The following is a 27,758-nucleotide window of genomic DNA, read 5'->3' as shown; positions in this document are numbered from 1 at the left end:
CCGTGAACCTTTAATACAGTTCCTCATGTTGTGGTGACCCCCAACCATAAAATTATTTTCATTGCTACTTCATAACTAATTTTGCTACTGTTATGAATCATAATGTAAATATCTGATATGCAGGATGTATTTCATTGTTACAAATTGAAATATGTGTTTTCCGATGGTCTTAGGCGATCCCTGTGAAAGGGTTGTTCGAACCCCAAAGGGGTCGCGACCCACAGGTTGAGAACCACTGCTCTAGATGGACAGGAGCCTTATTCAGTGTAAGGCTGCTTCATCTGTTCATATCATATCAAACAGGACTTTTGGGGGGAATCCTGTGAATGATACCACATTGGGAATATTTTTCAGAGAAAGAAACAAAGGAGTTTGCAAATGGTTTAAACAAAGGCCCTGTTCAGAGGACACCTTAAATTACGACTTTAACCATGGTGGTTAAGCCAGAAAACTGGGGTGTGTTCAGAAGACACCTTAAACCATGGATTTAACCATGGTGAATAAAACAAAAGGCCTTGTTCATCATAGTTAAAGCCGTGGTTTAAGGTGTCTTCTGAACACAGCCCGGCTTTCTGGCTTAACCACTGTGCTTTAAGATATGGTTTAAGGTGTCTTCTGAACGGGTCCATTGTATTACACAAATGTAGTGATTGCCAGTGTGGAGATTTTAAAAGTACAGAAGCAGCCATTAAAAATACCTTAAGGGCAAATCTTGTTGATGTTAAGATCAAAAATAAAATAAAGTCCTACAATTGCTGGGAAATGTGAGGCTTGTTTCTGTCTAAGCATGCATAGGATTGCACCCTACAGCAAAAGTCTAGTCTAATTTAAGAAGTACAGACATGAAAAGGCTCTGCAGAGCAATTCTATGCAGGCTCACTCAGAAGTGTGTCCTATCCAGTAGAGCTCATTCGCAAATGAGTGTGTACATAGCAGCCCTACCTAACCCGGTGCCCTCCAGATATGCCGGACGTCAGTTCCCATAATTATTGGGGATGATGGCAACTGCAATCCAACCCAGCCAGAGGGGGCATCAGGTTATGGAAAAATGTTGTATGGGATTGCAGCAGACTAAAATACGTAAATAAGCAACTGTTAGGGTGTTCCCTGCCTCCTTGTGGGGGGAGGAAAGAGGCAACCCTGATATGTTTATTTTCTATATGCTCATCTCACCCCCCCTCCACCCACCATTTCCCCAGGTCATTTCCCAGGCCCCCTTATTGTTCAGCCTCTCCGGCCTGGCAGGCAGAAAGGGCCAGACGTTTCCTTTGCAAACCTGTTTCCTGTGGAACTCTCCGCTGGGCCAGCGTTTCCATTGTAGAGAAAGTCGAAGCACACACATCCTGTCTCTAATGGTTTCTCCACTCCCATCTCCCCCACAACCCACTCTATCGTCTGTTCATGCAATAGAGAGAGGTCCTATATCCTCCAGTGCCTTTGCTCACGGTACAGGGAGGGAGGGTGTGTGTGTGTGTGTGTGAGAGAGAGAGAGAGAGAGAGAGAGAGAGAGAGAGAGAGAGAGAGAGAGAGAGAATCCCCATTCATTATTCCAAGGGAATGTCTCAGTGATTCCAAAATTCTTGCCTCTGAGCAATCCAAGATTCTGTGTAGTGGCAGTAAGCTCTCTCTCTCTCTCTCTGAGTGTGTGTACGTGTTATGTTCGGGAGGACTGGGAAGTTTGTGCATGGCATAAAGGCAGAGAAGGAAGTGTGGGTAATGCCTCCTTTTGGTTTTTGGAAGCGGTGAAAACTGCAGAGGGGAAGAGGAGGAGGGGGATCAAACCGTGCAGTTTAATCGGATTAGGACAGATTCTGCTGATGAATTAAAAAAATCCTGCAAGTAGTTCGAAGAGCCCAGCAAGGGAGTTGGCTGGAAAGAAAGTTGCTACTACAGGGAAATCGGGATAAACGCACATAAAAAGAAGTAAGGATTTTCTGGGTTGGAAGGGGAGGCTTCTTATATACTCACCTGCAAACCCCCCTGCCCGCAATCTAATTTAGCACTATCACTCTTACTTACTTTCTCTCACTCGCTCTCTTTCTTTCTGTCTCTCTCTCTCTGTGTGCTATAAAGCAGTGATGCCAGCAATCAATATAGAGGATCTGAGTGAAAAGGATAAACTGAAAATGGAAGTGGAACAGCTCCGGAAAGAAGTCAAGTTGGAAAGGCAACCTGTGAGTACTTGCGCCTTTGTGGGGTTTGTCTCCCTCCCTCTCTCCCTCCCTAGATCTGGAAAGCAAAACTTTTGGATCAACTTCTATTTTTGATGGCCTGCTGTTGGGTTGCTGTTTTTGGAAGAGGCATGTTGGCAACACGTTGGGGATGCAATTTGGCAAAGAAACTGATTGGCATCATTAAAGGAGGCCCAGGTTAATTTTTACTATTTAAAAAGTTCGATCGCCAGCAGTGCTCTTGGGAAAATTGCAGAAAGGGGAAGCTTTTCTAGAGAGGCAGAAAAAACAAAAACAGCAACAACTAAGCCCACCTTTGAGCTCTTTAGAGACATAAGCAGAGCCAGTAGACATAAAAGGCTGAGGGTGCAATCCTGTGCGTGTTTAGACAGAAAAAAAGTCCTACAACTTTCAGCACTTCCCAACCTATGTTGCTGGCTGGGAAATGCTGGGAGTTGTAGTCTAAACATGAACAGGATTCTACCAGCCTGATCCCTCTCCAAAGCTGTGAAATCTGTAGGGGTGTGATGTACTCCGACACAGGATTCCCTTGGCTAGCATTAGAACAGGGGTGGGGAACATATGGCCCTCTAGGTATTGTTGGACTGCGATTCCCATCAGCTTCAGCTAGTATAGCCAATATGTTGGGAGGATAGGGTTTGCAGTCCAACTACATCTGGAAGGTTGCACATCCCTTATTTTTGCAAGCCTGGACTACTTTATCCCTTTTTTGGGTTGGTTTTCTGCTGATTTTTTTTACAAAATTTGTAATTTTGCATTGCTGCTGTTTTTATCTGGTTGAGCTTTTATATTGTACTTTATATTATGTTTTTATACTGTTGTTTTATACTTTGAATGTTTTTAATTTTTGTGAACTGCCCAGAGAGCTCCGGCTATTGGGCGGTATAGAAATGTAATAAATAAATAAATAAATAAAATTTTCATTTGATACCTTTCTGATCATTATAATCACTTAATAACTATGTTGTCATTGCCTTAATAACAAGTGGGACCTGCAACAAAATGTGCTCTTCTTCAGGATTCCGGCTGTACTCTCTTCCAGGATACTCTATTCCATTTCCCCCTCCCATATTCCATTTCTTTTCTCCCTCCCAACAGTTAGTCAGCATTCCATGCCTACTGAACATGCTCAGTCCTCATTGTGCTCTCTCTCCTTTCCAATGGTTTTAGATTTTCTCCCTAAAGGTTTGTGTGTGTGTTTGTGGTACTTCTGCAAACGAAGCCTGCTAACATCTCCCTGCTGTGTGTAGATGGCTTCGTTCTGGCTACGTATTGATCAGCAATCAGAGTTTGCAGTTAGTACAAAGGTTTATTAACAAAGTAGGGAAAGATGAGTAAATGACATCCTGTAGGAGAGAGGAGTCCTCAGCCATTTTGCTTTAGGGATCATGTGAGGTCCAGTCTCTCAACTCCAACTTCCCTTAGTCCTCTCCTCCTCTGTTGACCTTATCAATTAATCCAGATGACTCCTTTCCCTATTCATGTCTAATGGCTGTATGCTGATGCTAATGCAGCCAAACACTACCCAATTCCAGCTTGGCCTGCCCTTAGTCAGGTTGAGGCATCCAAGTTCAGGCAGCAGCATACGTGTGGTTATTACCATTAATAATAGCATCTCATGTTTACCTTGCCTTTCTATGCGAAAGACCCATAAAGTGAATAATAACAACAACATATAAAAAAGTGTATTATTGGATCCAGGCTAAGTCACACTTAAGAGTCAAATGATTGAAATCAATGGGTCCTTTAAGTTAGTCATGATTAACTTATGCCACATTGATTTCAATGGGTCTACTCTAAATATGGCTGTCTGGATCCAACACAGTTTATCATAACACAGATATTATAGGAAAAATAATCAAGTTGCAGTATAAAAGCCCGAACAGCAACATTCAGCAGCAAGAAAATCATTTGGCCAGCATCTTTCCTGAAGGGTCACCCAAAGGTGGGTATTGACAGTCAGGTTGATCCTTGCCAAGAAGATATCCCATAGACATGGTGCAACAACCCAAATGTTCACATCTGCTGTACCTCAGACAATGGGGGACAACTGAGTGTGTGAATAGGTACATAGGGGAAGAGTCAGTCTTTAAGACATCCTGGGCCCAGATCATTTAGTGCTTTAATAATCAGCACTTTAGATGCAATTCTATGACCTGTTGAACTTTTTAGCTGAGAATCTAGTGCCTGAATTTCCATTTTTCCTCCTCCCTCCCAATCCCCTTTCCTTTTGTGTCATGCCTTTTAGACTTTAAGTCTCTGGGCAGGTGCTGTCTTAGTTCTTATCTTTGTAAGCTGGGGCTGTTTAAATGAATGGAAAACTCTGGGGTGGGAATGCAGTTGTGCTGCATCGATTATACAATGCAGCAGCTGCTGTGCATCCACCCCAGGGCTTTCTAGCGAAGCTGTGGAGGAAAAAATTTGAGGACTTACCCCAACTTTTTTCTCTAGCATGAGGTGAATACGATATATCCACCGTCTAGCTTCACTCTGGAGTCGCAGTGGAGGCGTGGCCAGGCAGATGGTGACCCCTGATTGGTTGCTGTCCACCCAGGCAGAGGTGGGCCGTTGAACCTAATGGCCGCCGGAAAGCCTGTGTTGCTTTCCTTCATCTTTTCCAAATTATTTGCCGCCATCCTGTACCAACAATACTGTGGGGTTTGGTGCCATGAAGACAGCCCCCTGTCCTGGGAGCCTTTTTGGCTGAAGGATGAGATAACAATACTATAAATAAATAAATGGGTAGCCATTAAATTGGAACAAGATTGGAGTTCTGTGCTCTATTTATTGAACTCCGGTTAATGCATTTAACTGGCAGCTGCATTTTCAACTAGCTGAAGTTCCTGAGTATTCTTCAAGAGAATTCCATCCCTGGCCCACTACCAAGTGTGCTATAGTAGTCCAATCTGGCTATTATAAACCAATGGATGTCTTTAACCAATCTACTTACTCCAGGAAAATGCTGAGCTTGTGAACCAGCCTATGTTGGAAAAGGATGTCCTGGCAACTGTGGCTACCTGGCCATCTAGGGGGAACCCACAGGATGTCAATCTGATTTTCAGAGGGAGTTGAAAAGGCTTTATACTTAAACTCAAATCAGCAGAACCCCCAAGCAAGTTTTATGGATCATTGATTTCATTTATTGTTATATTCTTACAACCTTGAGAGGAATGCTGGACTATCTGGAATTTCTGCCTCAGGCACCAAAATGCGTGGACTGTTTCTGTCTGCCTCCCCCACCCCCAGAACCACAATTTGGGAATTTCTGACACTAGGGAATGGCTATTCACATCAGCTGCAGAACTGATGACACAGCTGGAACTAAAATGAAAACTGTAATTACGAGGAAAAGGGAGAAGCGTGAACAGGCTAATTGTGGGGTATGCAACCGGAGGGCTAAATTTGGGACTTTTTATTGCTTAAGTACAAGTAGCGTGGAAGTAATAAAATGGTTGATGACTAGGGAAGGAAAAAGCAAAATGGGCACCATCCAGACATTCCTAATACACAATGTGTGTTCTCATAAGCAAACTACTTTGGGAGGCAGCACTTGCTATCTATCAAGACATGTATCAATAGATAGTGTATTTTTTGCTTCAGGTGTTTACTGCTCATGAAGGTCCCTCTATCATAGATCGTCTTATTCAGCAAGATCTCCTGACTCTCTGTGTAGCATTTTCAGGGGGTGGGGCTGCCATGGGAAGGAGGGGGCAGGGAAGTCCATGTTTGTCAGAGCAGTTGATTCAGCATAAATCTGGATCCAACGCAATATGTACAGCAAAATTAGATAAATCTATTTATCTCTGAAATTCCACTTTCTTTTCCCAATGCTACCCTCTATGTGTGTAAACTTTTTTTCCTTTTTCTTTCTCTTAAGGTTTCTAAATGTTCAGAAGAAATTAAAAATTACATTGAAGAAAGATCTGGAGAAGACCCTTTGGTGAAAGGCATTCCGGAAGATAGGAATCCTTTTAAAGAGAAAGGAGGATGTGTTGTTGCTTAAGTTAAGAGAACAGGGTTAAGCAATTTTGAAACTGGAATATAAAGGCATCATAGAATAATTAGCCCGATTTAAGTTCCAAGACTCCTTACTGGACAATTACAGAGAAACTGAAGTTTTACAAGAACGGAAATGTCTCTGCTTATAATTTTGTTCCCTGAGGCAGATTCTTGCTAAATACATTCCTAGAGGCTGTTTCCCAGTCTTTTAATTTCCTGTGCTTGCTTTTTTGAATAATAACAATAATAAAAAAATGTATTTGTATAACTTAATACACTGTTATTTTGGATTCAAAATACATGGTGAATGACTTCGTTTTTCTTTTTGGCAGAATTATATTTCTCATCATCACCACAATTTATTTATATCCCACTTTTCCTTCCAAAAGGAAGCCAGAGCCGTTAACATACAGAATTCAATAGTATCAAATAAAGGATTAAAAGACAACTTGAAAAAGTATCTAACAATAAAAACACCACAATAAAATTATAAACAAGCTTTCAATTTAGAACTTAAACATCAAGTCAGTTAAAAAAAATACAAAATTCATAAATATATTGAACAAAGTAATAAAAAACAAGCCATATTTTAACCCCAAATACACACTGAATAGCCCATTCCAGCAGCCAATATAGTAAATGGGTTGACAGTATCACTAAAAGAGGTTCCTTGGTGCAAAACATCATTTCCAACATCTAAATTAGAAAGAAGATACCATGGTCAATGGTATTGAAAGCCTCTGAATCCAACACCACTGTATTGTCATTTTTAATGACTCGACAGCCCAGTTTGGGCTATCAGAAGTCTCATTTATGAAGCAGTCTTACACGTGTTTATTCAAATAATAATAATAATAATAAATTTATTTCTTACACGCCTCTCCCTCTGGATCAAGGCGGGGAACAACATAGAATACAAAAATATTATAAAATACATAAAACTGATTAAAACATATAAAATTAATACATTGTTAAAATAACAGCCAGACATCTTAAAATTCAACTGGGTAGGCTTGCCAGAAGAGATCAGTCTTTATTGCTGTTCTGAACCAGTGCCTGGGCACGGTAATGGACTGGATGAGAGCTAACAAACTGAGACTCAATCCAGACAAGACGGAGGTACTGTTAGCGGGTGGTTCATCTGTCCGGCGAGGTGATGTTTGCCTTGTCCTGGACGGGGTTGCACTCTCCCTAAAGGATCGGGTCCGTAGTTTGGGGGTGCTCTTGGATCCAAAACTGTCACCTGAGGCACAGGTGAATTCAGTGGCAAAGAGCACCTTTTATCAGCTTAGGTTGATATACCAACTACGCCCTTATCTGGACAGAGATAGCCTAGCTACAGTTATCCATGCTCTGATAACCTCTCGTTTGGATTACTGCAATGCGTTATACGTGGGGCTGCCTTTGAAAACGGTCCAGAAGCTTCAGCTGCCAAAGGAAGTGAGGCAGGTGGCTACTAGGAGGAGGGCTTTCTCCACTGTGGCACCCCGGTTGTGGAATGAGCTCCCCAGAGAGGTCCGCCTGGCACCTACACTGTATTCCTTTCGTCCCCAGCTGAAGGCCTTTTATTCTCTCAGTATTTTAAGACTTAATTTTATCTTAAATTTAAATTTTACTGTTCTAACTCTGTATTTTAATCTTACATCAATTTTGTTGCATGATTTTATCCTGGTTGTGCTTTTTATATTGTATTTTGTAATTGTGCTTTTAACATGTTGGTTGTTTTATTATGGTTTTAACTTTTGTGAACCGCCCAGAGAACTTCGGCTATTGGGTGGTATAAAAATGTAATAAATAAAATAAATATTGCTTTTTTATATTCAGAAAGACTGTTGAGTTGGTGGATCTCTCCTGGCAGGGAGAGTCCCGGAGCAGCAAAAGAAAAGGTCCTCTGGGTAACAGTTGTCAATCTAGTTTTGGCTGGCTGAAGTAAATTCTTCCCAGAGGACCTGAGTGTGTGGGGCGGAGGCGATCCTGCAGGTAACTGGACCCAAGCCATGTAGGGCTTTAAAGGTAATAACCAACACTGTCCTACTGTGCTCAACAACATTCATTCCTGGGGAAGTGTATAAAGGCTGGCAGCCTTAAAGTGCCTAAGTTAAAACTAGGGCTCTTATGTTCAATCAGTGTATTGTAACTGACCTAAAAAGGGTAATATACACCTGTCAATACAAATGTTTACAAAAACAGCAAATGGCAAGCACAATCTTGGAAGCAGGCTTCTCCCTTCTCACTACAGGGCGAAAGGTCTCTTCTAAGACACGTGTGCACCACTTGAAAGCAAAGAAAACATCCTTATTGCCTCAGAAATAATTGCGTTTATGCATACGCCAATTTGATCGGCAGATAAAACGGCGAAAAACTTGTACGCTTTAATCAAGGAAAATTTCTCGGCCGCCCTAGTTAAAACCCTTAGCACTGACATACTAGATGTTTAGGTGCAGGGAGATATGTATGCAAGTATTAGTCTGAATTCCAAGACCGAGGCTTCCGAAGGATCCGTTATCGCTTTCGTTTCTGGTGTTGACACAAACAAGCCCCTGCTCAAGTGCCGTCCTCAACATCTGCAAAGCTTTCAAAGGCAGGCCGATAGACGCGAGGAGGGCAATTGAAGCCAGAGATAGAGGGGCGGTCCGTAAGTTGAGGGCCAGCCTATTCGTTCCAACAGCCCTTGCACAGGCTGCGCATGCGCTGCACATCCACAGGCCCAAAACATGGCTCTGCGCTGCTGTTCCCTCCTAGGGCGCAAAGAGCGAGCGAAATCGCAGCTAGCGTCGCTTTTGCGCGGCGCCGGCGCCGGCGCCTCCGCCGGTTCTTCACGTGGCGGGAGCAGCACTGGCGACGGTTCTCCCACCAGGAACCATTTGATATACACGCACGAGCATTTCGCCTTGAGAGCGTCTCTGAGAAAGGTACCGGAAGGAATCGGCCACCCAGCCTTCTCGCCCTCCCTCCTCCACCCCCGACCCCGCAGTGTGACCTTCTGGCCGGTGTCCCGTTGCGCAGTGAATTGCGCGCTGGAGCGGGGGGTGAGCTGGAAGGAACTTGGATTAAAGTCGTCCGCTCCTGCCCGCCTACTTAGCAAAACAGGCTTTTCCCGGATCTCAGCCGCCACTGGGTCCGTCCCACTCCCAACCCTGCGGCAATCTGCAAAGGCGTGGCTGCCTTCTCCTGAGACTCCGACCTTATTAGCTCGTAATGTTGGTGGTGGCACATACCAATTGACTTACCCCCTGATCCTGTAAAAACCTTTCCTGTTAAGTGTTCCCTCTTTTCTTCGGTAGTGCTCTTTCTTTGGTAATCCCTCCCCCCCCCTTTTTTTTGGTAAGTAAACTCAGCTCTACTGTAGAATATAACCTCCCTACTGGGCACATGAAGACTGCAGTCTATATGCACATTGATCTGGAAGTCCGACCCCCATTGAACACAGTGGGAGTTCTCTCTGAAGAAGCACCTATAGGATTGTGTGCGTGTCCTGCCTCCTCCTATTTCTCATAATTGTAAACGCATGACACCTAGGTAATAGCTCTCTCCTGCCCCAGCAACTGGTATTCAGAGTGTACTGTTGCTGAACATGAATGTTCTATTTAATTGTCATGGGTCATGACTGTTAATAGAACTTGCCTCAAAACAAGCCATCAAAATTAGTAGCTGTCAACACACTTGGGGCTGCCACACTCCATGAGCTTAAGTTTTCTTGTAAAGAAGTACTTCCCTCTGTTCTGAGGCTACTGCTATTCTATTTCACTGGGTGATCCTGAGTTTTAGTCCTAAAGAATGGAAAGAAACAAAAATGGCAGCTGTACTATAGAATTGTATACAGACATTGCAATACTGGCAATATACTAACTGCGTGACTGGCCAATGGACTTATAAAAATACTTATTAAGGAGAAGACTATTGGGGAGAAAAAAAACTGTTTAAAATGGTGAGGACTTGCACAACACTATAGACTGTTAGTGCTTCAACATAGCCTCACATTTAAGGCTACCCACTGTATTTGCAATACTGTATATTCCCTCTTGTGGAAGACAGATCCTTGATCCAACCCAAATTTTGCTGCTTAGATGCTTTCATCCAGGCATGTGGACTGCCCCATTTACACCATCTGTTCTCCCTTCCCCAATTCTGGCGTTTGCACCAGCCCTGAGACTACCTCTGGCTTAGGGTTCAGAACTCTGAGGGCTAATGCGAGACAGAGAGGCAAATAGTGTCATTAATTTTGAAAGTGAAAGGTTGGCGTAGTGCGTTCCTAGTGCAGGCATTGCGAGTAGCTGCTCCACTGCTGGCAGAAGTTGTAGATGCTATTAGCAACTATTTAAATAAAAACACAATGTTCAAATTATTGCTCAAAGGAGAAACCATACCACCCTGATTACTTTGGAAGCTGGTTCCATTAAAAGCTACAAGACCATTATATTATTTAATCAAATGGTATTAATTAGTATATTCAGCTTTCCTCTCCAGTTATTAATTTTTTCTAACCCTTTCAAAAGATTAGAAAATAGTATTTAACTCAATGACATGTTCCTGTATGACTGACTGTGTACTATGCGGTATTTTTAGGATGGTAAAGGGGACAGACCTTGCTTTCTAAGCATCAGTATTTCTTCCCTTAAAATAAAAGATTGGGGGATCTGGGAAATTACAGGCCGGTTAGCTTGACATCTGTTCCAGATAAATTGGTTGAAAGCATTATTAAAGACAAAATTAGTAAGCATATAGAAGGGCAAGTCCTGCTGAAGAAGAATCAGCATAGCTTCAACAAAGGCAAGTCCTGTCTCAGTAACTCATTAGAGAACAGAAAACAGAGTAGGAATAAATGATCAATTCTCCCGATGGAGGGAAGTAAATAGTGGGGTCCCACAGGGATTGGTATTGGGACCAATCCTTTTCAATTTATCATAAAAGATCTGGAATTAGGAGTGAGCAGTGAAGTGGCCAAGTTTGCCGACGACAGCAAATTATTTAAGGTGGCTAAGACAAAAAGGAATTGTGAAAAGCTCCAAAAGGATCTCCAAGCTGGGAGAGTGGACATCCAAATGGCAGCTGCAGTTCAATGTAAGCAAGTGTAAGGTGATACACATTGGGGCAAAAAAACCCAACTTCAAGTATAATCTGGTGGGATCTGAGCTGGTGGTGACCAAACAAGAAAGATCTTGGGGTTGTGGAGGACAGATTGATGAAAATGTCAACCTAGTGTGCGGCCGCTGTAAAGAAGGCAAACTCCATGTTAGGCATTATAAGAAAAGGAATTGAGAATAAAACTGCCAGTATCATACTGCCTTTATACAAATCTATCGTGCGACCACACTTAGAATACTGTGTACAGTTCTGGTCACCACACCTAAAAACACCAGGTTGTGGTAGCACATACAGTACTGCTGCCTGTGAGCATGCATGTACATAGATCTGGTAGTGGCCTAAGTAAAGCATGGCCAACTTTTTTGGAGGAATTTATCCAGAGAATAATAGAGCAATTCTATGACACCTAGAGCGTGGCTAGAACAGTGGTCTTCAACTGGTGGGTCGTGACCCAAAAGTGGGTTTTGTGTCTAGATGGGTCGCAACAAAGCTGTTGCTGCCATGTTGGGCATGGAGAAAATTGTGAAACTGGGCTCCATGTTGCAGGCTGGGAGTCCAAGGTGGGTCTTGTGTCTGGAGCCGTTGAAGACCACTGGCATAGAACACCGTAGGATGCTGAGACAGACATATAAGCGTGGAGAAGGCGAGCCTGTTCTAGATCTCCCCACACTTCTACAGATGTCATGGAAAGCTCCATGGCAGAACCTCTTTCTGATATTTCAAGAGTGATCTCAAAAGGAAGAGTGGGAAGGGGGCATGTTGGTTGGAGGACAGAGGAGAGGATATCAATCTACCAGACCCGCAAGACACTCCATTCCTGGCCCTGGGCCCCGGTTTTTGTGAACCGCCCAGAGAGCTTCGGCTATTGGGTGGTATAAAAATGTAATAAATAAATAAATAAATAAATAAGCAGGCTAGATGGACTGAGAAGCCAGTCTAAATAAAAATATGTATGTTTAGTCTGAAAAAAAGTTCTACAATCCCATCATTGCTGTCTGGGGCATGGTGGAAGTCGTAGTCCAACACATCCATATGGTACTAGGTTGGCAAAGGCTGCTGTGCAGTCTCAGACTCTTCATGGTACAGGTCACGGAACACATGCCTGAACTTCAAATAACCCTTTCCGCTTTAAACTTTATTTTGCCATGATTAGTACTTTTATTGGCTTGTATTTTCAAACCTTCCTGTAGACAGCAGAAACGGCAAGGAAAGTTCATTACAACCAAAATGGTCAACACAATTGTCCTGTTTTTATCTTCCCTGCTCATGATAGGCAGTCATGCGGTCATTCTTTGTCTTGTAAAATGAGGGAGACCGTACATTCCTATTTGTGTTTGATTGGTCCCTATGTATTTTTAGTTCCATGTACCTTCTCTGCTAAATGAAATTATCCCCAAGACTCCAAAAAGAAGAAAAGGGGAGATACGCTACCTGATGGGAGCATTACTGTATTTGAGAGCCACAGCTGTTGTTTGTTTGTTTATTTCATTTATATCCCGCCTTTTTCCCCTCCAATGAACCCAAGGTGGCATACGTAATCCTCCTCCTCTCCATTTTATCCTCACAACAACAACAACAACCCTGTGAGGTAGGTTGGGCTGAGAGTTTGTGACTGGCCCAAAGTCACCCAGTGGGTTTCCATGGCCAAGTGGGGACTAGAACACAGATCTCCTGACTCCTAGTCCAAGACCTTAGCCACTACACTGGCTCTCGTTGCTGCTGCTGTTGTTGTTATTTACATATACTGCCCCATAGCCAAAGCTCACTGGGTGGTTACAAAGATTAAAAACACTGAACATTAAAAAAAACCGATATACAAAATTTAAAAGCATAAAAACATATTAGATACAACATCCCTTTAAAACAACCATTCTGGGTCACTTAAAAACTCAACATATGCTGTTAAATGCCTGGGAGAAGCGAAAAGTCTTGACCTGGTGCTGAAAAGATAACAGTGTTGGTGTCATGCGAGCCTTGTCGGGAAGATCGTTCCATAATTGGGGGGCCACCACTGAAAAGGCCCTCTCCCTTGTTGCCATCCTCCGAACTTCCCTCAGAGTAGGCACCCGGAGGAGGATCTTAGAAATTGAGTGTAGTGTACAAGTAGGTTCATGTCATGAGAGGCGTTCCGTCAGGTATTGTGGTCCCAAGCCCTGTAAGGCTTTATAGGTTAGAACCAGCACCTTGAATTGGGCTCAGAAACATACAGGCAACCAATACAGGAGGGCCAGAGTCAGTCTTATATGTTTGAACCTTCTTGTTCCTGTTATCAATCTGTCCGCTGCATTTTGCACAAGCTGCAGCTTCTGAACTGTCTTCAAAGGCAGCCCCATGTAGAGTGCATTGCAGTAATCTAACTTGGAGGTTACCAGAGCATAGACAACTGAAGCCAGGTTATCCCTGTCCAGATAGGGGCATAGCTGGGCCACCAACCAAAGTTGGTAGAAGACACTCTGTGTCAACAAGGCCACCTATGCCTCAAGTTACAGAGGTGGTTCTAGGAGAACCCCCAAGCTATGAACCTGCTCCTTCAGGGGGAGTGCAACCCCCTCCAGAACAGGTTGAACACCCTCCATTCTGCATTTCAGTCTTGTCTGGATTGAGTTTCATTTTATTAGCCCAGTCCATTTTCACAGCCAGGAGCCTGTTTAGCACATCCACATCCTCACCTAATAAGGATGAGAAGGAGAAGTAGAGCTGTGTGTCATCACCGTACTGATGACAACACACTCCAAAATTCTGGATGACTGCACACAATGGTTTCACATATATGTTAAACAGCATGGGTGACAAAGGATACTAACTTGAGAAGACCAATCTGGTTAAAAACAGTTGTTCAGAGCCAGACTTAATCTGCTTAGAATGGACACATTGAAATCAATGGGATTCCAGCCAGTCATTGATTTCAATAATCATACTCAGTGATGTGATATGGATTCCCCCACCCCCGTGCTTTACTTTCCCACAAAAAAAATTACTAAGCCATTTCATAAATTCATTAGTTATAGTGAATAGATGCCAATTGCAAATATAATATTAGGCAAGCTCGTCAGTTTCAAAGTTGTAATTAATGTTTTTCAGAACATTATCCCTAGCAAATATGTTAGAGAATACATATCTGTCATTGATTTATAAGTGGGATTGGGGTAGAATGAGGAATAAAAATGGCAAACAGTTCATCAGGAATGATCACGTATTGCACTGGTTTTAATGATTGTACAAGTTGGAAAAGTTGAAATAGCTGAGTAGTTCTCAGCATACCATTCACAGTAGGTAAAGACAGCAGGTTTTGGAACTAGCTTACAGTATTCCTTGTGCAGGGCCTTCGGGAATTAACAAAATAAGGAACAAGGTAAACAGTCAACTTTACTGGCAAGATATGCCATGACATATAAAATCTTATTTCCAGTCAAGAAAAGTGTACAAAAGTATGCCAGAAGAAATATTCGTGTTGTTTTAAAAGTGTGTGTAAACATCTTCGATTGGGTTCTGTGCATTATTGATCTCCCTTAACTATATACAATCAGGTATCCTGAAGCAGTTATGTTAGTTTCCATGGGAAACATTTGTCTTGCAGCAACACTTTCCCCCACAGGTGCTGGCAGTACAGGAGAGAAAACCACCCATTCTATATATATCATATTTATATGTGTATATATGTCAATTTTGTTTTGGGAAGGGTTCAGATGGGAGATTTTACTATTTAAAGAAATTGCTGTTATGTGTTGAGAGAAGCCAAGTGCATACTTTGCAGAAAATTGGCTGTGACACAGGACAGGGCCTTTTTGTTAGGTATAGAATCATAGAATAGCAGAGTTGGAAGGGGCCTACAAGGCCATTGAGTCCAACCCCCTGCTCAATGCTGTGGCTATGGCATCTCATCTTGTTAACCATGGGTTGTTTGGTAGTGAGCAAGCATCCGGCTTTTAAATATTAGTGTAAATAATATTACAGAGAAAAGCCCTTATCTCAGAGGATAAGGTTTTGAGAGAAAATGTGAAATTTCAAACCTGTTTTTAAAATATGGGAGAATCTCTCTTATTTTACATGCAGGCATGAAGTCTGCATGCTTTTCTGGTTATCTAAGTTACTGTCTAGATCAAATTCATGGCAGTGCATGAAGATTCAACAGCCATGTTGTTGGGCTGTTGTTATTTTTATTTCTTTTGCCTTCAGTAACTCTTGTCTAGTTTAACTCTCGTCTATTTGTATAGACATGTATATATGCAGTTTCATATAGAATGATACAGGGAACCAGTAACATTTAGTTCACAAATACAGATCCTTTCCCAATATGGCAGTTATTTTCCATTCAGTACCATAGATTTCAGTTGTGCAATCTTAAGAGCCATTTTAAATGTTCAGGAAAAACAAATACATACTTGAGTTTTTAAAATTGGTTTGCATTTATTGGATTTTAATCCCTCTGTTCCTCCAAGGAGTTTAAGATGTTATTCTGCACCTTCATTTAATCCTCAGAACAACCCTGTAAGGTAGCTTAAGCTGAGAGAAAATGGGCATGTCTACACCTACTGGTGTAGAGGGGAGGGGGAGGATCTCGCGATATGCTAATCGCGAGATCCTCCCCCTGTATTCACATGTGTCATGTGACGTCCGGGGAAGAAGTAGACATCGTGGTCACCATTTTTTGGGGGGGGGAAAGCAGTGGGGCCGGTTGCACAAGAGCGAGGCCCCACTCTGATGAAAAAATAGGTTAAAAAAAAGACCTTTCCCCAAAAAATCAGCCCTCCAACCCCCTCCCTGCTATCCCAAGGGTGGCAAAATTGCTGCCACCCTTCCCCTTATGGGCACAGAGTCATGTGGTGTGGTTCCGTGCCCATTTCTGGTGCCACATTTACTCGCAACTAAGTGGGCACCAGGCAGGATGAGCGCCCCACTCTCTGGATGGTCCCGGGACAGTGGAAAAATCGGGATAACTGGGGAACCAGCTTTCCCGCAAAAATGGAGGGGTCATCTCTGGTTGCCCCTGGGATCCCCTGTATGTAATTTGGACACACAGGGATGATCCAGGGATGACCCAGGTAAAAAGGCATGGTGTAGACATGCCCTATGACTTCCCTTAGGCCATTTTGTGGCTAGGTGTGGACTTGAACACAAGTCTCCAACATTCTAATCTAACCATTACACCACACTGGCTATTTGCATTTTTGAATGCTTCCCCAAACAAAAAAATCCTTGCATGTGGAAATGCAGATTCTTAGGGGAAATTATCCATTTCTTGTCATCCTCTTGGGTTGTATCAAGTCAGCTCCCCCAACCATACTATTGAGTTGAATAGCAGACTTAACCATAAACCTTTGAAACAGGAAACTTAGGCGATTTGTGTGCCCCCTCCCCCATTCTCTGAATATTAAATTCGTTATTTTGAATGAGAATACTAACGGTGCGGTGAGGAAGTTATAATAACTGCTTATTAGCACCATCCCAGACTTCATAATAAATGAAACAATACTGTGAAGTGAATGAAAGAAATTACTTTTAAAATATACTTTTAATGTGGTTATATTGCTGATTATTGGTATGAGTATCAAAAAGACTTGGTGAAGATAATCTGTTTCCTCTTCCTGCATTCATTGTCTCCAGCTGTACTGCTCTTAATTTCGCCTTTATAAAGTCTTTCTGTTATTTTCAAAGAACTGTGTCTGGCTGTATATATGTTCTTATTACGTTTCCCCTCACTAATTAAAGAGCAGACTTCATGAATTATTTTGTCATGAGAATATCTGAAACGATCTTTCCCAGCATAGCAGGACGCTATTAATATTGCAACTCCAATGGGCTCTATTTATTTGGTCTCAAAATGTAATTAGGCATCTCACTGGTACCAAATCTCATACTTGGCTCTTATTATTCAGGTGCTGAAGTGGAGTTCTCAGCTACGGATGGTACTTAAGGGATTCTTTAATTAGATTTCCCAAAATGTGCAAGACTACTTCTGCAGTCACTTTTTTCCAAGTAGGTCACTGTTGAAAATGTTAGATTTGAAATGCAGCCATAAATACCGCATACAATTAGTAGTACCTAATTATGGATAAGAGGCTGTGCTTGCAGTTAAAAGAAATGTTTTGGGTTTAAGGCTCTGCTTTCAATTGCAACCTAAAATGTGACCTCTCATCAATGACTAGGCTCTTCAGACCGTGTATTTTTATATCTTGTAAGTTGATTGCCCCATGCTCACTTCATGACGGAGGGAGGATTTAATGAAGGCCTATTAAGTAACTTTCATAGGCCCTGTTCAGACAACACGCTAAACCATGCTGCTTAACCACAAAATGGTTAACGGAATGCAGCATGGTTTAGCGCGTTGTCTGAACAGGGCCATGGAGAGGTTGGTGAATTGCTATTCAGCTGTCTTACAATATTATTGGGACTGCTCTTTGAAATGCTAGTCAGAAATCAAATAAAAAAAATAACAACAGCAAACCAGTCATTTCAGATCTTAAAGCTTCCCTCTGCCTCTCATGCCAGCATCCCAATCTGGATTCCCCCCACCCCAACCCCAGAGTAGAAATGAGCACACACAGAGAGAGGGAGATTGATTTAACTGCTAGACACTGATGTCAAGTAATGTCTGTTTTAGCCCTAAAAAAACATCAGTTGGTAGCTTATAAAAATGATGGGGAAATCTGCTTTGATTTCTAGGCTGCAATCCTATACCTGGGAATAGATCCCATTGAACTTAATCTGAGTTACTTTTGAGTAGCCATGTTTCAGATTGCATTGTCAGTCCCTCTTTTAAAATGTTATTTTCATGGACCTCAAAGAGAATGCCATTTTATAGCCCCAAGAATTCACACCATCAGAGCATCTTTGACCACCTTTGATGGTGGTCCTTTCGGTTGTTGCTCAAGTGCAATCAGATTCATAAGTACATAGGAACTGCTTTATACGGAGTCACACCATTGTTCCCAAGTTGGGGATTGAATTTGGGACCTTCTTTAATCAGGGTATGGCCCTTACTACTGAACTAAAGCTCTTCCTCTTCTGTACTACTGAACTAAAGCTCTACCTGTTCTGTGAACCCAAATTACTATTAACATGCAGTCTAGTGCACAGAAAAACAATAATAATTTGACCATCTAGAATAGATACATTTATATATTCATAGTGGAAGCCTGCAAGGAGATGATACTGACTAGATGGAAAAAATAAGCCCTGCTTTCCTTTTGTCTGTGCTGATTGCAAAGTAAACACATGGCACAAAAGACATTAATTAACAATCCATTTTAATCATTTTGTAGAATGCAGTGAGGTGATATTGATGATTTTGCATGGTGTAAAGTGTTTCCTTGTCTCTTCTGAGTATCTCCAGAGAAATCCCATCTCATGGCATCTTCACCAGTTTGGAAAGTAGATGTACGTGCTTCTGAACTTGTACAGCAGTTATTGCTGCAAGTTTTAGCACTGTGGGATATGCTTATTTTCCTGGTGAAGGATAGAAGATTAAAAACCTCAAACACTCTTTTATTGCAGTTATTTTGCTTCTCTCTCTCTCTCTCAAAACATGTTTGTACCTGTTAGCCATAAAAGGAACATGTGTGCGTGTGAATTTTCATTCAGTATTATTATCTAAATAGTAATAAAATCTGTATTAAAAGGAAAAGTAGCCAGTCCTCAGAAGATAAGAAATGTGTGCTTATGGCATGTTAACTTGAAACTGTGAGATACTGTATGTCACATTTAGATTTTTAAGCAGTTATCCATGTTATAATTTGACTTGTACATGTTATATTTCTAGCACATAGGCCTTAGCTAGACCTAAGGTTTATCCTGGGATCATCCCGGGGTCAACCCTGTTCATGTAAATGACACATAGGATATCCCAGGAGCAGGCAGGGATGACCCTGGGACGATCCCGGGATAAACCTTAGGTCTAGCTAAGGCCAAAAAACATGCTTATTAGTAGTGGAGATTCACTGCTCTTTGATCATAGTGTCTTGCAAATATAGATACCAGTAGAGGGAAATTTGGCCATAATTTAAATAAGAATATATAAAAAAGTGTATATACTAATTAATTTGAATATGTATATAAAAAAGAGAGAGTGGTGCAGTGGTTAGAGTGTTGGGTTCTAGTTCCCACTTGGCCATGGAAGCTCACAGGGTTGGTTTTTGAGGATAAAATGGAGCGGAGGAGGACTGTGTCCGCCGCCTTGGGTTCCATGAATGAACAACTGGTCAATTAGGAGATATATACTGGTGAAAATAAACAATATTCACAAGCCTAATATAGCAACTTTGTATTTTTATTTATTTTAAGCATAAGTAATACTTATATACTGCTTAATATAATAAAATCTCCAAGCGATTTGAGAATCTTGAAGTATACTTCAAGCAATTCAAATAACTCCAAATTTTGTATTTCATATAGTGTTCAAAGAAATTATATAGAAAATAAATCATGTTTTGAATAAGTGACAACTTTATATCTTCAAACCAAAACTTACAGCTATCATTCAATACCAAAACATGCACAAATGAAACGTAACCAAATGTGTTTAGGCCACAGGTATTCTTCGGGAACCTAAAATACTGTAAAAAAATTTATTGAAATCAAATGAAGGGGCATCAGTCAATGAGGGAGAGGCAATATGGTGAGTCTCAGCACCAGTTTTCCCCTGGACATTATTTTTGGCATCCAACAATGTGCTCTATCCCTTCCACTTAAAAAAGAAGTTTTTTGATAGGCAGTGTGTGCAGGGTGGTGATCCAGAGTGTGAGAGAAAAAGAGAGAGAAAGAATTCATAGTGAGGAGCGGGTGAAGGCGGAGTAAAAAAGAGTTTGCCTTCTGTGAAATACGTTCTTTTATTGGTTCAAATTGGTTGTTTAAGATATTAAGGCTCAGACCCCACCACTGCCTTGTAATCTGTGTTTTGGGCACATTGGACTCGATGGCCTTATAGGCTCCTTCCAACTCTACTATTCTAGGATTCATGATTACTTGTCCCTTATGACTATTTATTTATTTATTACATTTTTATACCGCCCAATCGCCGAAGCTCTCTGGGCGGTTCACAAAAATTAAAACCATAATAAAACAACCAACAGGTTAAAAGCACAAATACAAAATACAGTATAAAAAGCACAACCAGGATAAAACCACGCAGCAAAATTGATATAAGATTAAAATACAGAGTTAAAACAGTAAAATTTAAATTTAAGTTAAAATTAAGTGTTAAAATACTGAGAGAATAAAAAGGTCTTCAGCTGGCGACAAAAGGAGTACAGTGTAGGCGCCAGGTGGACCTCTCTGGGGAGCTCATTCCACAACCGGGGTGCCACAGCAGAGAAAGCCCTCCTTCTAGTAGCCACCTGCCTCACTTCCGTGAGGGGCTCATGGAGGGGCCCTTCTCCATGAGCAGGGGCTCATGGAGAAGGGCCCCTGTAGATGATCTTAAGGTCCGGGCAGGTACATATGGGAGGAGGCGTTCCTTCAAATAACCTGACCCCAAACCGTTTTGGGCTTTAAATGTCAATACCAGCACTTTGAATCGGGCCCAGACCTGGACTGGCAGCTAATGAAGTTGTAAAAGGACTGGTATAATGTGATTTCGCCGGCCAGTCCCTGTTAGTAAACGGGCTGCTCTGTTTTGTACCAGCTGAAGCTTCTGGACCGTTTTCAAGGGCAGCCCCACGTATAACGCATTGCAGTAATCCAAACGAGAGGTTATCAGAGCATGGGTAACTGTAGCTAGACTATCTCTGTCCAGATAAGGGCGTAGTTGGTATATCAACCTAAGCTGATAAAAGGTGCTCTTTGCCACTGAGTTCACCTGTGCCTCAAGAGCACCAAGCATCTTGGATTCACCTGGATCCAAGAGCACCCCCAAACTACGGACCTGATCCTTTAGGGAGAGTGCAACCCCGTCCAGGACAGGGCAAACATCACCTCACCGGACAGATGAACCACCCGCTAACAGTACCTCTGTCTTGTCTGGATTGACTCTCAGTTTGTTAGCCCTCATCCAGTCCATTACCGTGCCCAGGCACTGGTTCAGAACAGTCACTGTCTCACCTGGGTTTGATGAAAAGGAAAGGTAGAGCTGGGTATCATCCGCATATTGATGACACCTCAGTCCACATCTCCGGATAACCTCCCCCAGCGGCTTCATGTATATGTTAAACAGCATAGGGGATAAGATAGAGCCCTGTGAAACCCCATGGCTTAGGAGCCACGGCACAGTGCAATAATCCCCCAGCACAACCTTCTGGAATCGGCCATCCAAGTAGAAGCGGAACCGCTGCAACGCAATACCTCCAACTCCCAGCTCAGACAACCTATCCAGAAGGATACCATGGTCGATGGTATTGAAAGCCGCTGAGAGGTCCAGGAGAACCAACAGGGTCACACTCCCCCTGTCTCTCTCCCGGCAGAGGTCATCCCACAGGGCGACCAAGGCAGTTTCCGTTCCAAAACCAGTCCTGAAACCCGATTGAAATGGATCTAGATAATCCATTTCATTCAAGAGTGCCTGGAGTTGTCCTGCAACCACCCGCTCAAGCACCTTGCCCAGGAAAGGGATATTAGCCACTGGCCTGTAGTTGTTAACATCCTCTGGGTCCAGCTTAGGCTTCTTCAGGAGTGGTCTAATTACTGCCTCTTTTAAAGAGGCCGGCACCACTCCCTCTCTCGAGGAGGCATTTACAACCTCCTGGACCCAGCCGGCGATCCCCTCCTTATTTGATGTAATGAGCCATGAGGGGCAAGGGTCGAGCATACAGGTAGTTGTCTGGACTTGGCCAAGCACCTTGTACACATCCTCAGGCCTCACTAACTGAAACTCATCCAATAAAACTGAACCGGACGGCGCTCTGAACGCCTCTACTAGTGGAGCTGCATTAAGTGTGGTGTCCAATTCATGATGAATCTGAGCGACTTTATCTTCAAAGTGCTGTGCAAACCCGTCACAGCATGCTACCGAGGGTTCAACTATCTCACGCCCTGGCCCAGAGTGTAACAGGCCACGAACCACCCGGAAAAGCTCCGCCGGACAACACTGAGAAGATGCAGTGCTGGTGGAAAAGAACTTGCCACCCTCACTGCCACAGAGTAGGCTCGATAGTGAGCTCTAACCCGTGTTCGATCAGACCCAGCACGACTTTTCCTCCACCTGCGTTCTAGCCGTCTCCCCTCTTGCTTCATTGCCCTCAGCTCAGGTGTATACCAAGGAGCTGACCGGGCTCTGCTCAGAGGGAGAGGACACTTGGGCGCGATCGTGTCAACCACCCAAGTCATCTCTGCATTCCACAGAGCGACCTGGGCTTCAACAGGAGCACCAGCCATATCAGCAGGAAAATCCCCCAGAGCCCTCTGGAATCCATCGGAGTCCATTAGCCTCCGGGGGCGGACCATTTTAATAGGCCCCCCACCCTTGCAGAGGGGAAAGGCCACCGAGAGTCTAAACCTCAATAGGGAGTGATCTGACCATGACAAGGGGGTAGATGTTAGTTCCCCCACTTCCAGATCACCATCCTCCTGTCCAGTCGAGAAAACCAGATCAAGTGTGTGTCTTTTTACATGTGTTGGGCCAGTGACATGTTGAGACAGCCCTATGGTTGTCATGGCAGCCATGAAGTCCTGAGCCGCTCCAGATACAGCAGCCTCGGCATGGAAGTTGAGATCCCCCAGAACCACCATCCTGGGGGTCCTCAACACCAGGTCTGAGACAACCTCCATCAGCTCAGGCAGGGAGACTGTTGGGCAGCAGGGTGGATGGTACACCAGCAGAATCCCTAATCTGTCTCGAGTACCCAACACACAGTACAAACACTCAAGATCAGCACTCGAATGAACAGGAAGCCTAGAGAGGGAGATTGTATTTCTATAGACCACGGCAACCCCACCTCCCCGGCCCTCGAGTCTGCTGGTGCTGCACCGAGTACCCAGGAGGGCTGGGTGAGAGTACCCCCCCCGCCCCAGTTCACCCACCCAGGTCTCAGTGATACATACCAGGTCAGCCCCCTCATCCACAATCAGATCATGGATGAGGGAGATTTTGTTTTGGACTGACCTGACCTTCAGCAGCAGCACCACCAGACCCGGGAGCAAGCTGATAAGGCCACCAGGAATTATCCGGTTGGGGTAGGAACCAGAAGAGGGAATAGCTGTAAGGAATCTATCCCCTCTTCTCATCTGGCCTGTTCCTCCCCTAGCACCATACCTCCCCCTACCTGTGACCACAGTTATGCAGGCCCACAGTTATGCAGGCCCAGTTATGCAGACCCCAGAGCTCCCCAGGCACATATTAAAAAGTAATTAAAATGTTTTTTACAAATTGCTGCTGGTTGGCTGATTGGTGATCTTCAAACAGGTACATGTAGTATGATGGCTTCTCTGTGTGACACAAAGTGCGGCGCCAAGTGCGCACTCAGCGCGGCGCCGAGGCGCTGCCCCTGGCAGGCTGGAGATGTACCTGTAGAGTAAGGCGGAGCACCTGGTCAACTGACGTTCAACAGGTGAGGGGAGAGACTGCAGAGAACAGGCCCCTGCAGCCTCCGTTCTTCTTTCCCCACACCAGTCAAACACACCCACAGCAGCCATTTTGTGGTAGTGCCCAGGACAGTTTCTCAAATTGCCAAATGTGCCCACCCCACAATACTAGTTTTTTCTTCCTTTTACATCCTGAGGAATTTTTCTCAGATTAGAAAAATGGACAGATGAGACGCAGAGGAATTCATGAGGAAAATAGTTCCTTTGTGATATTTGTCCTCCCAGCTGCTTCAAGAAGTCTGGGGTCAGGGAGGTAGAATTGACAGGCATGCGGGGGTGAGGGGAGTCAGTGCTTCCCCAAGAGGGGCTGAGTTGGAGATTTGTGTGGGGGATGCCATTTGCCAAGGCCTAAACAATGGTGTTAATTTGAATTCAAAGCATAGGAAAGAAGAGGAAAATCCTCCTGAGATTTAAACTTCAGCTGTTCTTGAGTATTGCAACAGGCTCTCTTTCCACTTAAATTGAGAATCCAAATCCTCAGCCCATTTAAACCGTAGCAACTGGTTTAAAATTGATTTAGCTCCACTGAAGCTAATTGGATTGAACCAGCTTAGTTCCTGCTACATCGGTTTACCTATAACCAGATTGTCTGCATAGCTATAGTTTCATTATATGAGCCTTTTAACTTTCAACCCCCCCACCCCTTTTCTCATTTTTTTCAAATACAGATTATTGACAAAGAAATTAATCCATTTGTGGACAAATGGGAAGAAGAGGGACAGTTTCCGGCACACCAACTTTTTAAATCTCTGGGGAAAGCGGGATTTCTTGGAGTGAACAAGCCGACGGGTAAGAGAAGGGACTGTCTTACTCTTTGCATTTAATTTGGTGGTGGAGGCTGGTGGCTTCGATATCAGTGGGAAATCCAGTCCAGTCTCTAGCAGAGCTAGCCAAGGTCCTCTTGCTTAGTGTGTTTCTTTTTCATCAATTTTTTTTTTGGGGGGGGGAGTTATGCAAATTATGGGGTTCCCTGGAGTTTGCTAATGCTTCCCTTTGGGGTGCAGATGATGGCATTTTGGCTAGATAAGGATCGACACAGAGAAGGCATTCACTGTTAGTGTATAGCAGTTTTCTTCAACCTCACGCCTTCACATGGGTTAGACATGGGTTAGATGCTGGCTGGGATGATGGCAGCTGTAGTCCAATACATCTGGAACGTGCTAGGTTTGAGAAGGTTGGAATGTAGGATAGACTGAGCCAATCTCATCAAGCAGAGAGAATAGTTCCATTAGTATGTAGGGTGTATAGAACCAGAAACAACCCGAACCCTATTCAAATACATACAAATTTTTGTGTTCATTTCTCCTAGTATACACATTTTTCTACGCACGTCCCCAAATATATACATTTTCTGCAAGTACTTTTTTGCTAATAAATGTTTTTATGCACACTTTCTCCTAATAGACAGGTGTGCATTTCCCCATTATATACCTTTTTTGTGTATTTTTGGGGGGGTGTGTGTTGCAAATTGCATTGCAAAATTTGAAAAATGTGAATATTCCTGTAGAACCGTGTTATGGTTTGTGCTTAAGTTCAGTACATCAAAATTGGTAAGTTTGCATTAAAATGGGAACCCAACAAATTTATCGCATATCCCTAAATATACTTGTAAACATCATTATGTAGCATGCTGCTGGAAATTGAGGTTTATAAGCTTTATTTATTTATTAAATTAAATTTATATACCACCCCATAGCCGAAGCTGTCTGGGCAGTTTACAAAAGTTAAAAACAGTGAACATTAAAAAGTATACAAAATTTAAAACCAAAAAAAATATAATAACAACAGTATAAAACAGTATCCATTTTAAACAACAACAGTTCTGGGGTCCATTAAAAAAAAACTTAGCATATGTTGTTAAATGCTGTTAAATGCCTGGGAGAAAGGAAAGGTCTTGACCTGGCGCCGAAAAGATAACAATGTTGGTGCCAGGCAAGCCTCATCAGGGAGATCATTCCATAATTGGGGGGTCACCACTGAAAAGGCCCTCTCCCTTGTTGCCATCCTCCGAGCTTCCCTTGGAGTAGGCACTCGGAGGAGGACTTTAGATGTGTACGGATAGGTGCATGTCGGGAGAGGCGTTCCGTCAGGTATTGTGGTCCCAAGCCATGTAAGGCTTTATAGGTTAAAACCAGCACCTTGAATTGGGCTCGGAAACGTATAGGCAGCCAATGCAAGCGGGCCAGAATCAGTGTTATATGTTCGAACCTTCAGGTTCCAGTTATCAATCTGGCTGCTACATTTTGCACAAGCTTCAGCTTCCGAACCGTCTTCAAAGGCTGCCCCATGTAGAGGGCATTGCAGTAATCTAATTTGGAGCTTTGACATTGTAATTCAGTTTGCGTTCTCCTCAAGCAATAAATCACCTACTCCTTATCATTTGCCATCTTTGGCTGTTCCACCTTCAGAAAGGTACACAAATAGTGATATAGATAGATAGTGCACACAGATGTGGGCCCTTGATCATGTCTCTATGATAGGTAATTAAAGAAGATATGCATGGAAATAACCACCATTTTAATAGGACCTGACCTAGAATGAGGGATCACTAGCCATCCATGCTTACCCATTTCAGAAAATGGTTATCCTGTGTTGGTTTGTTTGATAAATCCAATTAGTTCTGAGCTATCACTTTATAAAAATGCTGATAGTGCAAGGAGGACATTTAAGATTAAAAGGACAAATGAGATTACTGGTAAAAGAGAGCTTGAAACCAGATCAAAGCAAATCTCTACCTTAGCTAATTTTTTTTATCAGCCTTGCATTCCCAGTTCAGTCAACGAATCAATATTTCTTTTCCTTTGTAACACTGCTACCTGGATGGTATTTAGGCTGCAGTGATTACAAATTCTGCCAGTTCGGATATCCGAATACAAAATGCTGCCTTTTCAAATAACTTCATGCACAGTGATGTTTTCTGCAATCCTGCAGATTGAGGTATCTTAATTTGGGGTTTCTCTTCCTCCTATGTCTTCAATTAGTCCCTTCTCCTTTTCTTTTCACAGTTTGATCAGATTGTAAACCTGGGGGAAAGGCTTTGCTGCATATTTTGCGTGTTGTATTTTATATCCAACACCTGGTTATAATTAGTGTTCAGTAATAATTAGAATTAGGAAGTAATTATTAAACTTCAAGTCGGGAAGAGAGTTCCATTGTGATTGTTGTTGCTGGTATACTTAATCAGAGTTAAGTACAACAGCTTTCTATAATTTGTAAGCATTTCTACCAATCTAAATGAGAATTTGCCCTAAGTAAATGCCCATAGAATTTCATCTAATGTAGGGAAGGTGAGATGCATTTGCACTCAAGGCAGATTTTACTAGCTATCTGTACATTAAAAAGATCAATTTGGTGAGTTAGATCCGGGATCTGCTTTCCATAAGAGAAAGGGACTTCCTGTGAGAGGAAGGACACCACTTTTGGACATTTCCTGTTTTTGGACATTTCCACTTTTGGATGTTTTGGGGGTTCCCCCCTCCCTCACACACCACAGGCCACCTAATTTGCAGGGTCTCCAGACTCTCTGTGTAGCATGTTCAGGAGGCTAGAGGGGCTATTATGGAAAGGGGCATTCTTTTATGGAAATAATAGAGGGGCTATTATGGAAAGGGAACTCCACTTCTGTTTGACAGTTAGGAGTATCACTGATTAGTTCTTGGCTGTGAGTGGTCACTAGGAAAGGGAAAACCAGACAGAACAAATGTTAAAAATTATACTGAAGCAAGGAATAGATGCAGAGCCAGACATCTAAAAACTGGGTGGCTCTTTGGAACATTGGTATCTCACATTCCATAGGAAACTCTGAATAGAAAGAAAGAAAGAAAGAAAGAAAGAAAGAAAGAAAGAAAGAAAGAAAGTCCCCCCAGATACAATTGGAAGCTAGGAGGAAATAAGATAGAGCAGATTCCCCCCTTCTAATACCTGGGTGTATACTTTGATGAGACAAGTTCTTGGAAGATTCAGCTCCAGATC

The 27,758-nt window shown here is 42.9% G+C and overlaps 2 protein-coding genes across 2 annotated transcripts in view; both read left to right on the top strand.

The window, feature by feature from the left end:
• The first annotated feature begins 1,543 nt into the window (after window positions 1-1,543).
• LOC134413302 (guanine nucleotide-binding protein G(I)/G(S)/G(O) subunit gamma-11) lies at window positions 1,544-6,438 on the top strand. Its single transcript, XM_063147467.1, has 3 exons — window positions 1,544-1,923; window positions 2,074-2,174; window positions 6,070-6,438. The coding sequence occupies exons 2-3, from the start codon at window positions 2,079-2,081 to the stop codon at window positions 6,193-6,195; spliced, it is 222 nt and encodes a 73-aa protein (XP_063003537.1). The 5' UTR covers window positions 1,544-1,923; window positions 2,074-2,078; the 3' UTR covers window positions 6,196-6,438.
• Window positions 6,439-8,905: 2,467 nt separating this feature from the next.
• Window positions 8,906-27,758, top strand: part of LOC134413436 (probable acyl-CoA dehydrogenase 6) — a 61,502-nt gene continuing 42,649 nt past the window's right edge. Inside the window, exons 1-2 of the mRNA XM_063147612.1 lie at window positions 8,906-9,103; window positions 24,455-24,575. Of these exons, the coding sequence (XP_063003682.1) occupies window positions 8,906-9,103; window positions 24,455-24,575 (319 nt within the window). The remainder of the gene's footprint in view (window positions 9,104-24,454; window positions 24,576-27,758) is intronic.

Source organism: Elgaria multicarinata, chromosome 1 (genome assembly GCF_023053635.1).
Source record: "Elgaria multicarinata webbii isolate HBS135686 ecotype San Diego chromosome 1, rElgMul1.1.pri, whole genome shotgun sequence".
In the NCBI taxonomy this organism is placed as follows: domain Eukaryota; kingdom Metazoa; phylum Chordata; class Lepidosauria; order Squamata; family Anguidae; genus Elgaria; species Elgaria multicarinata.
Note: the sequence above shows the minus strand (reverse complement) of the source record. Positions and strands in the feature narration are given on the sequence as shown.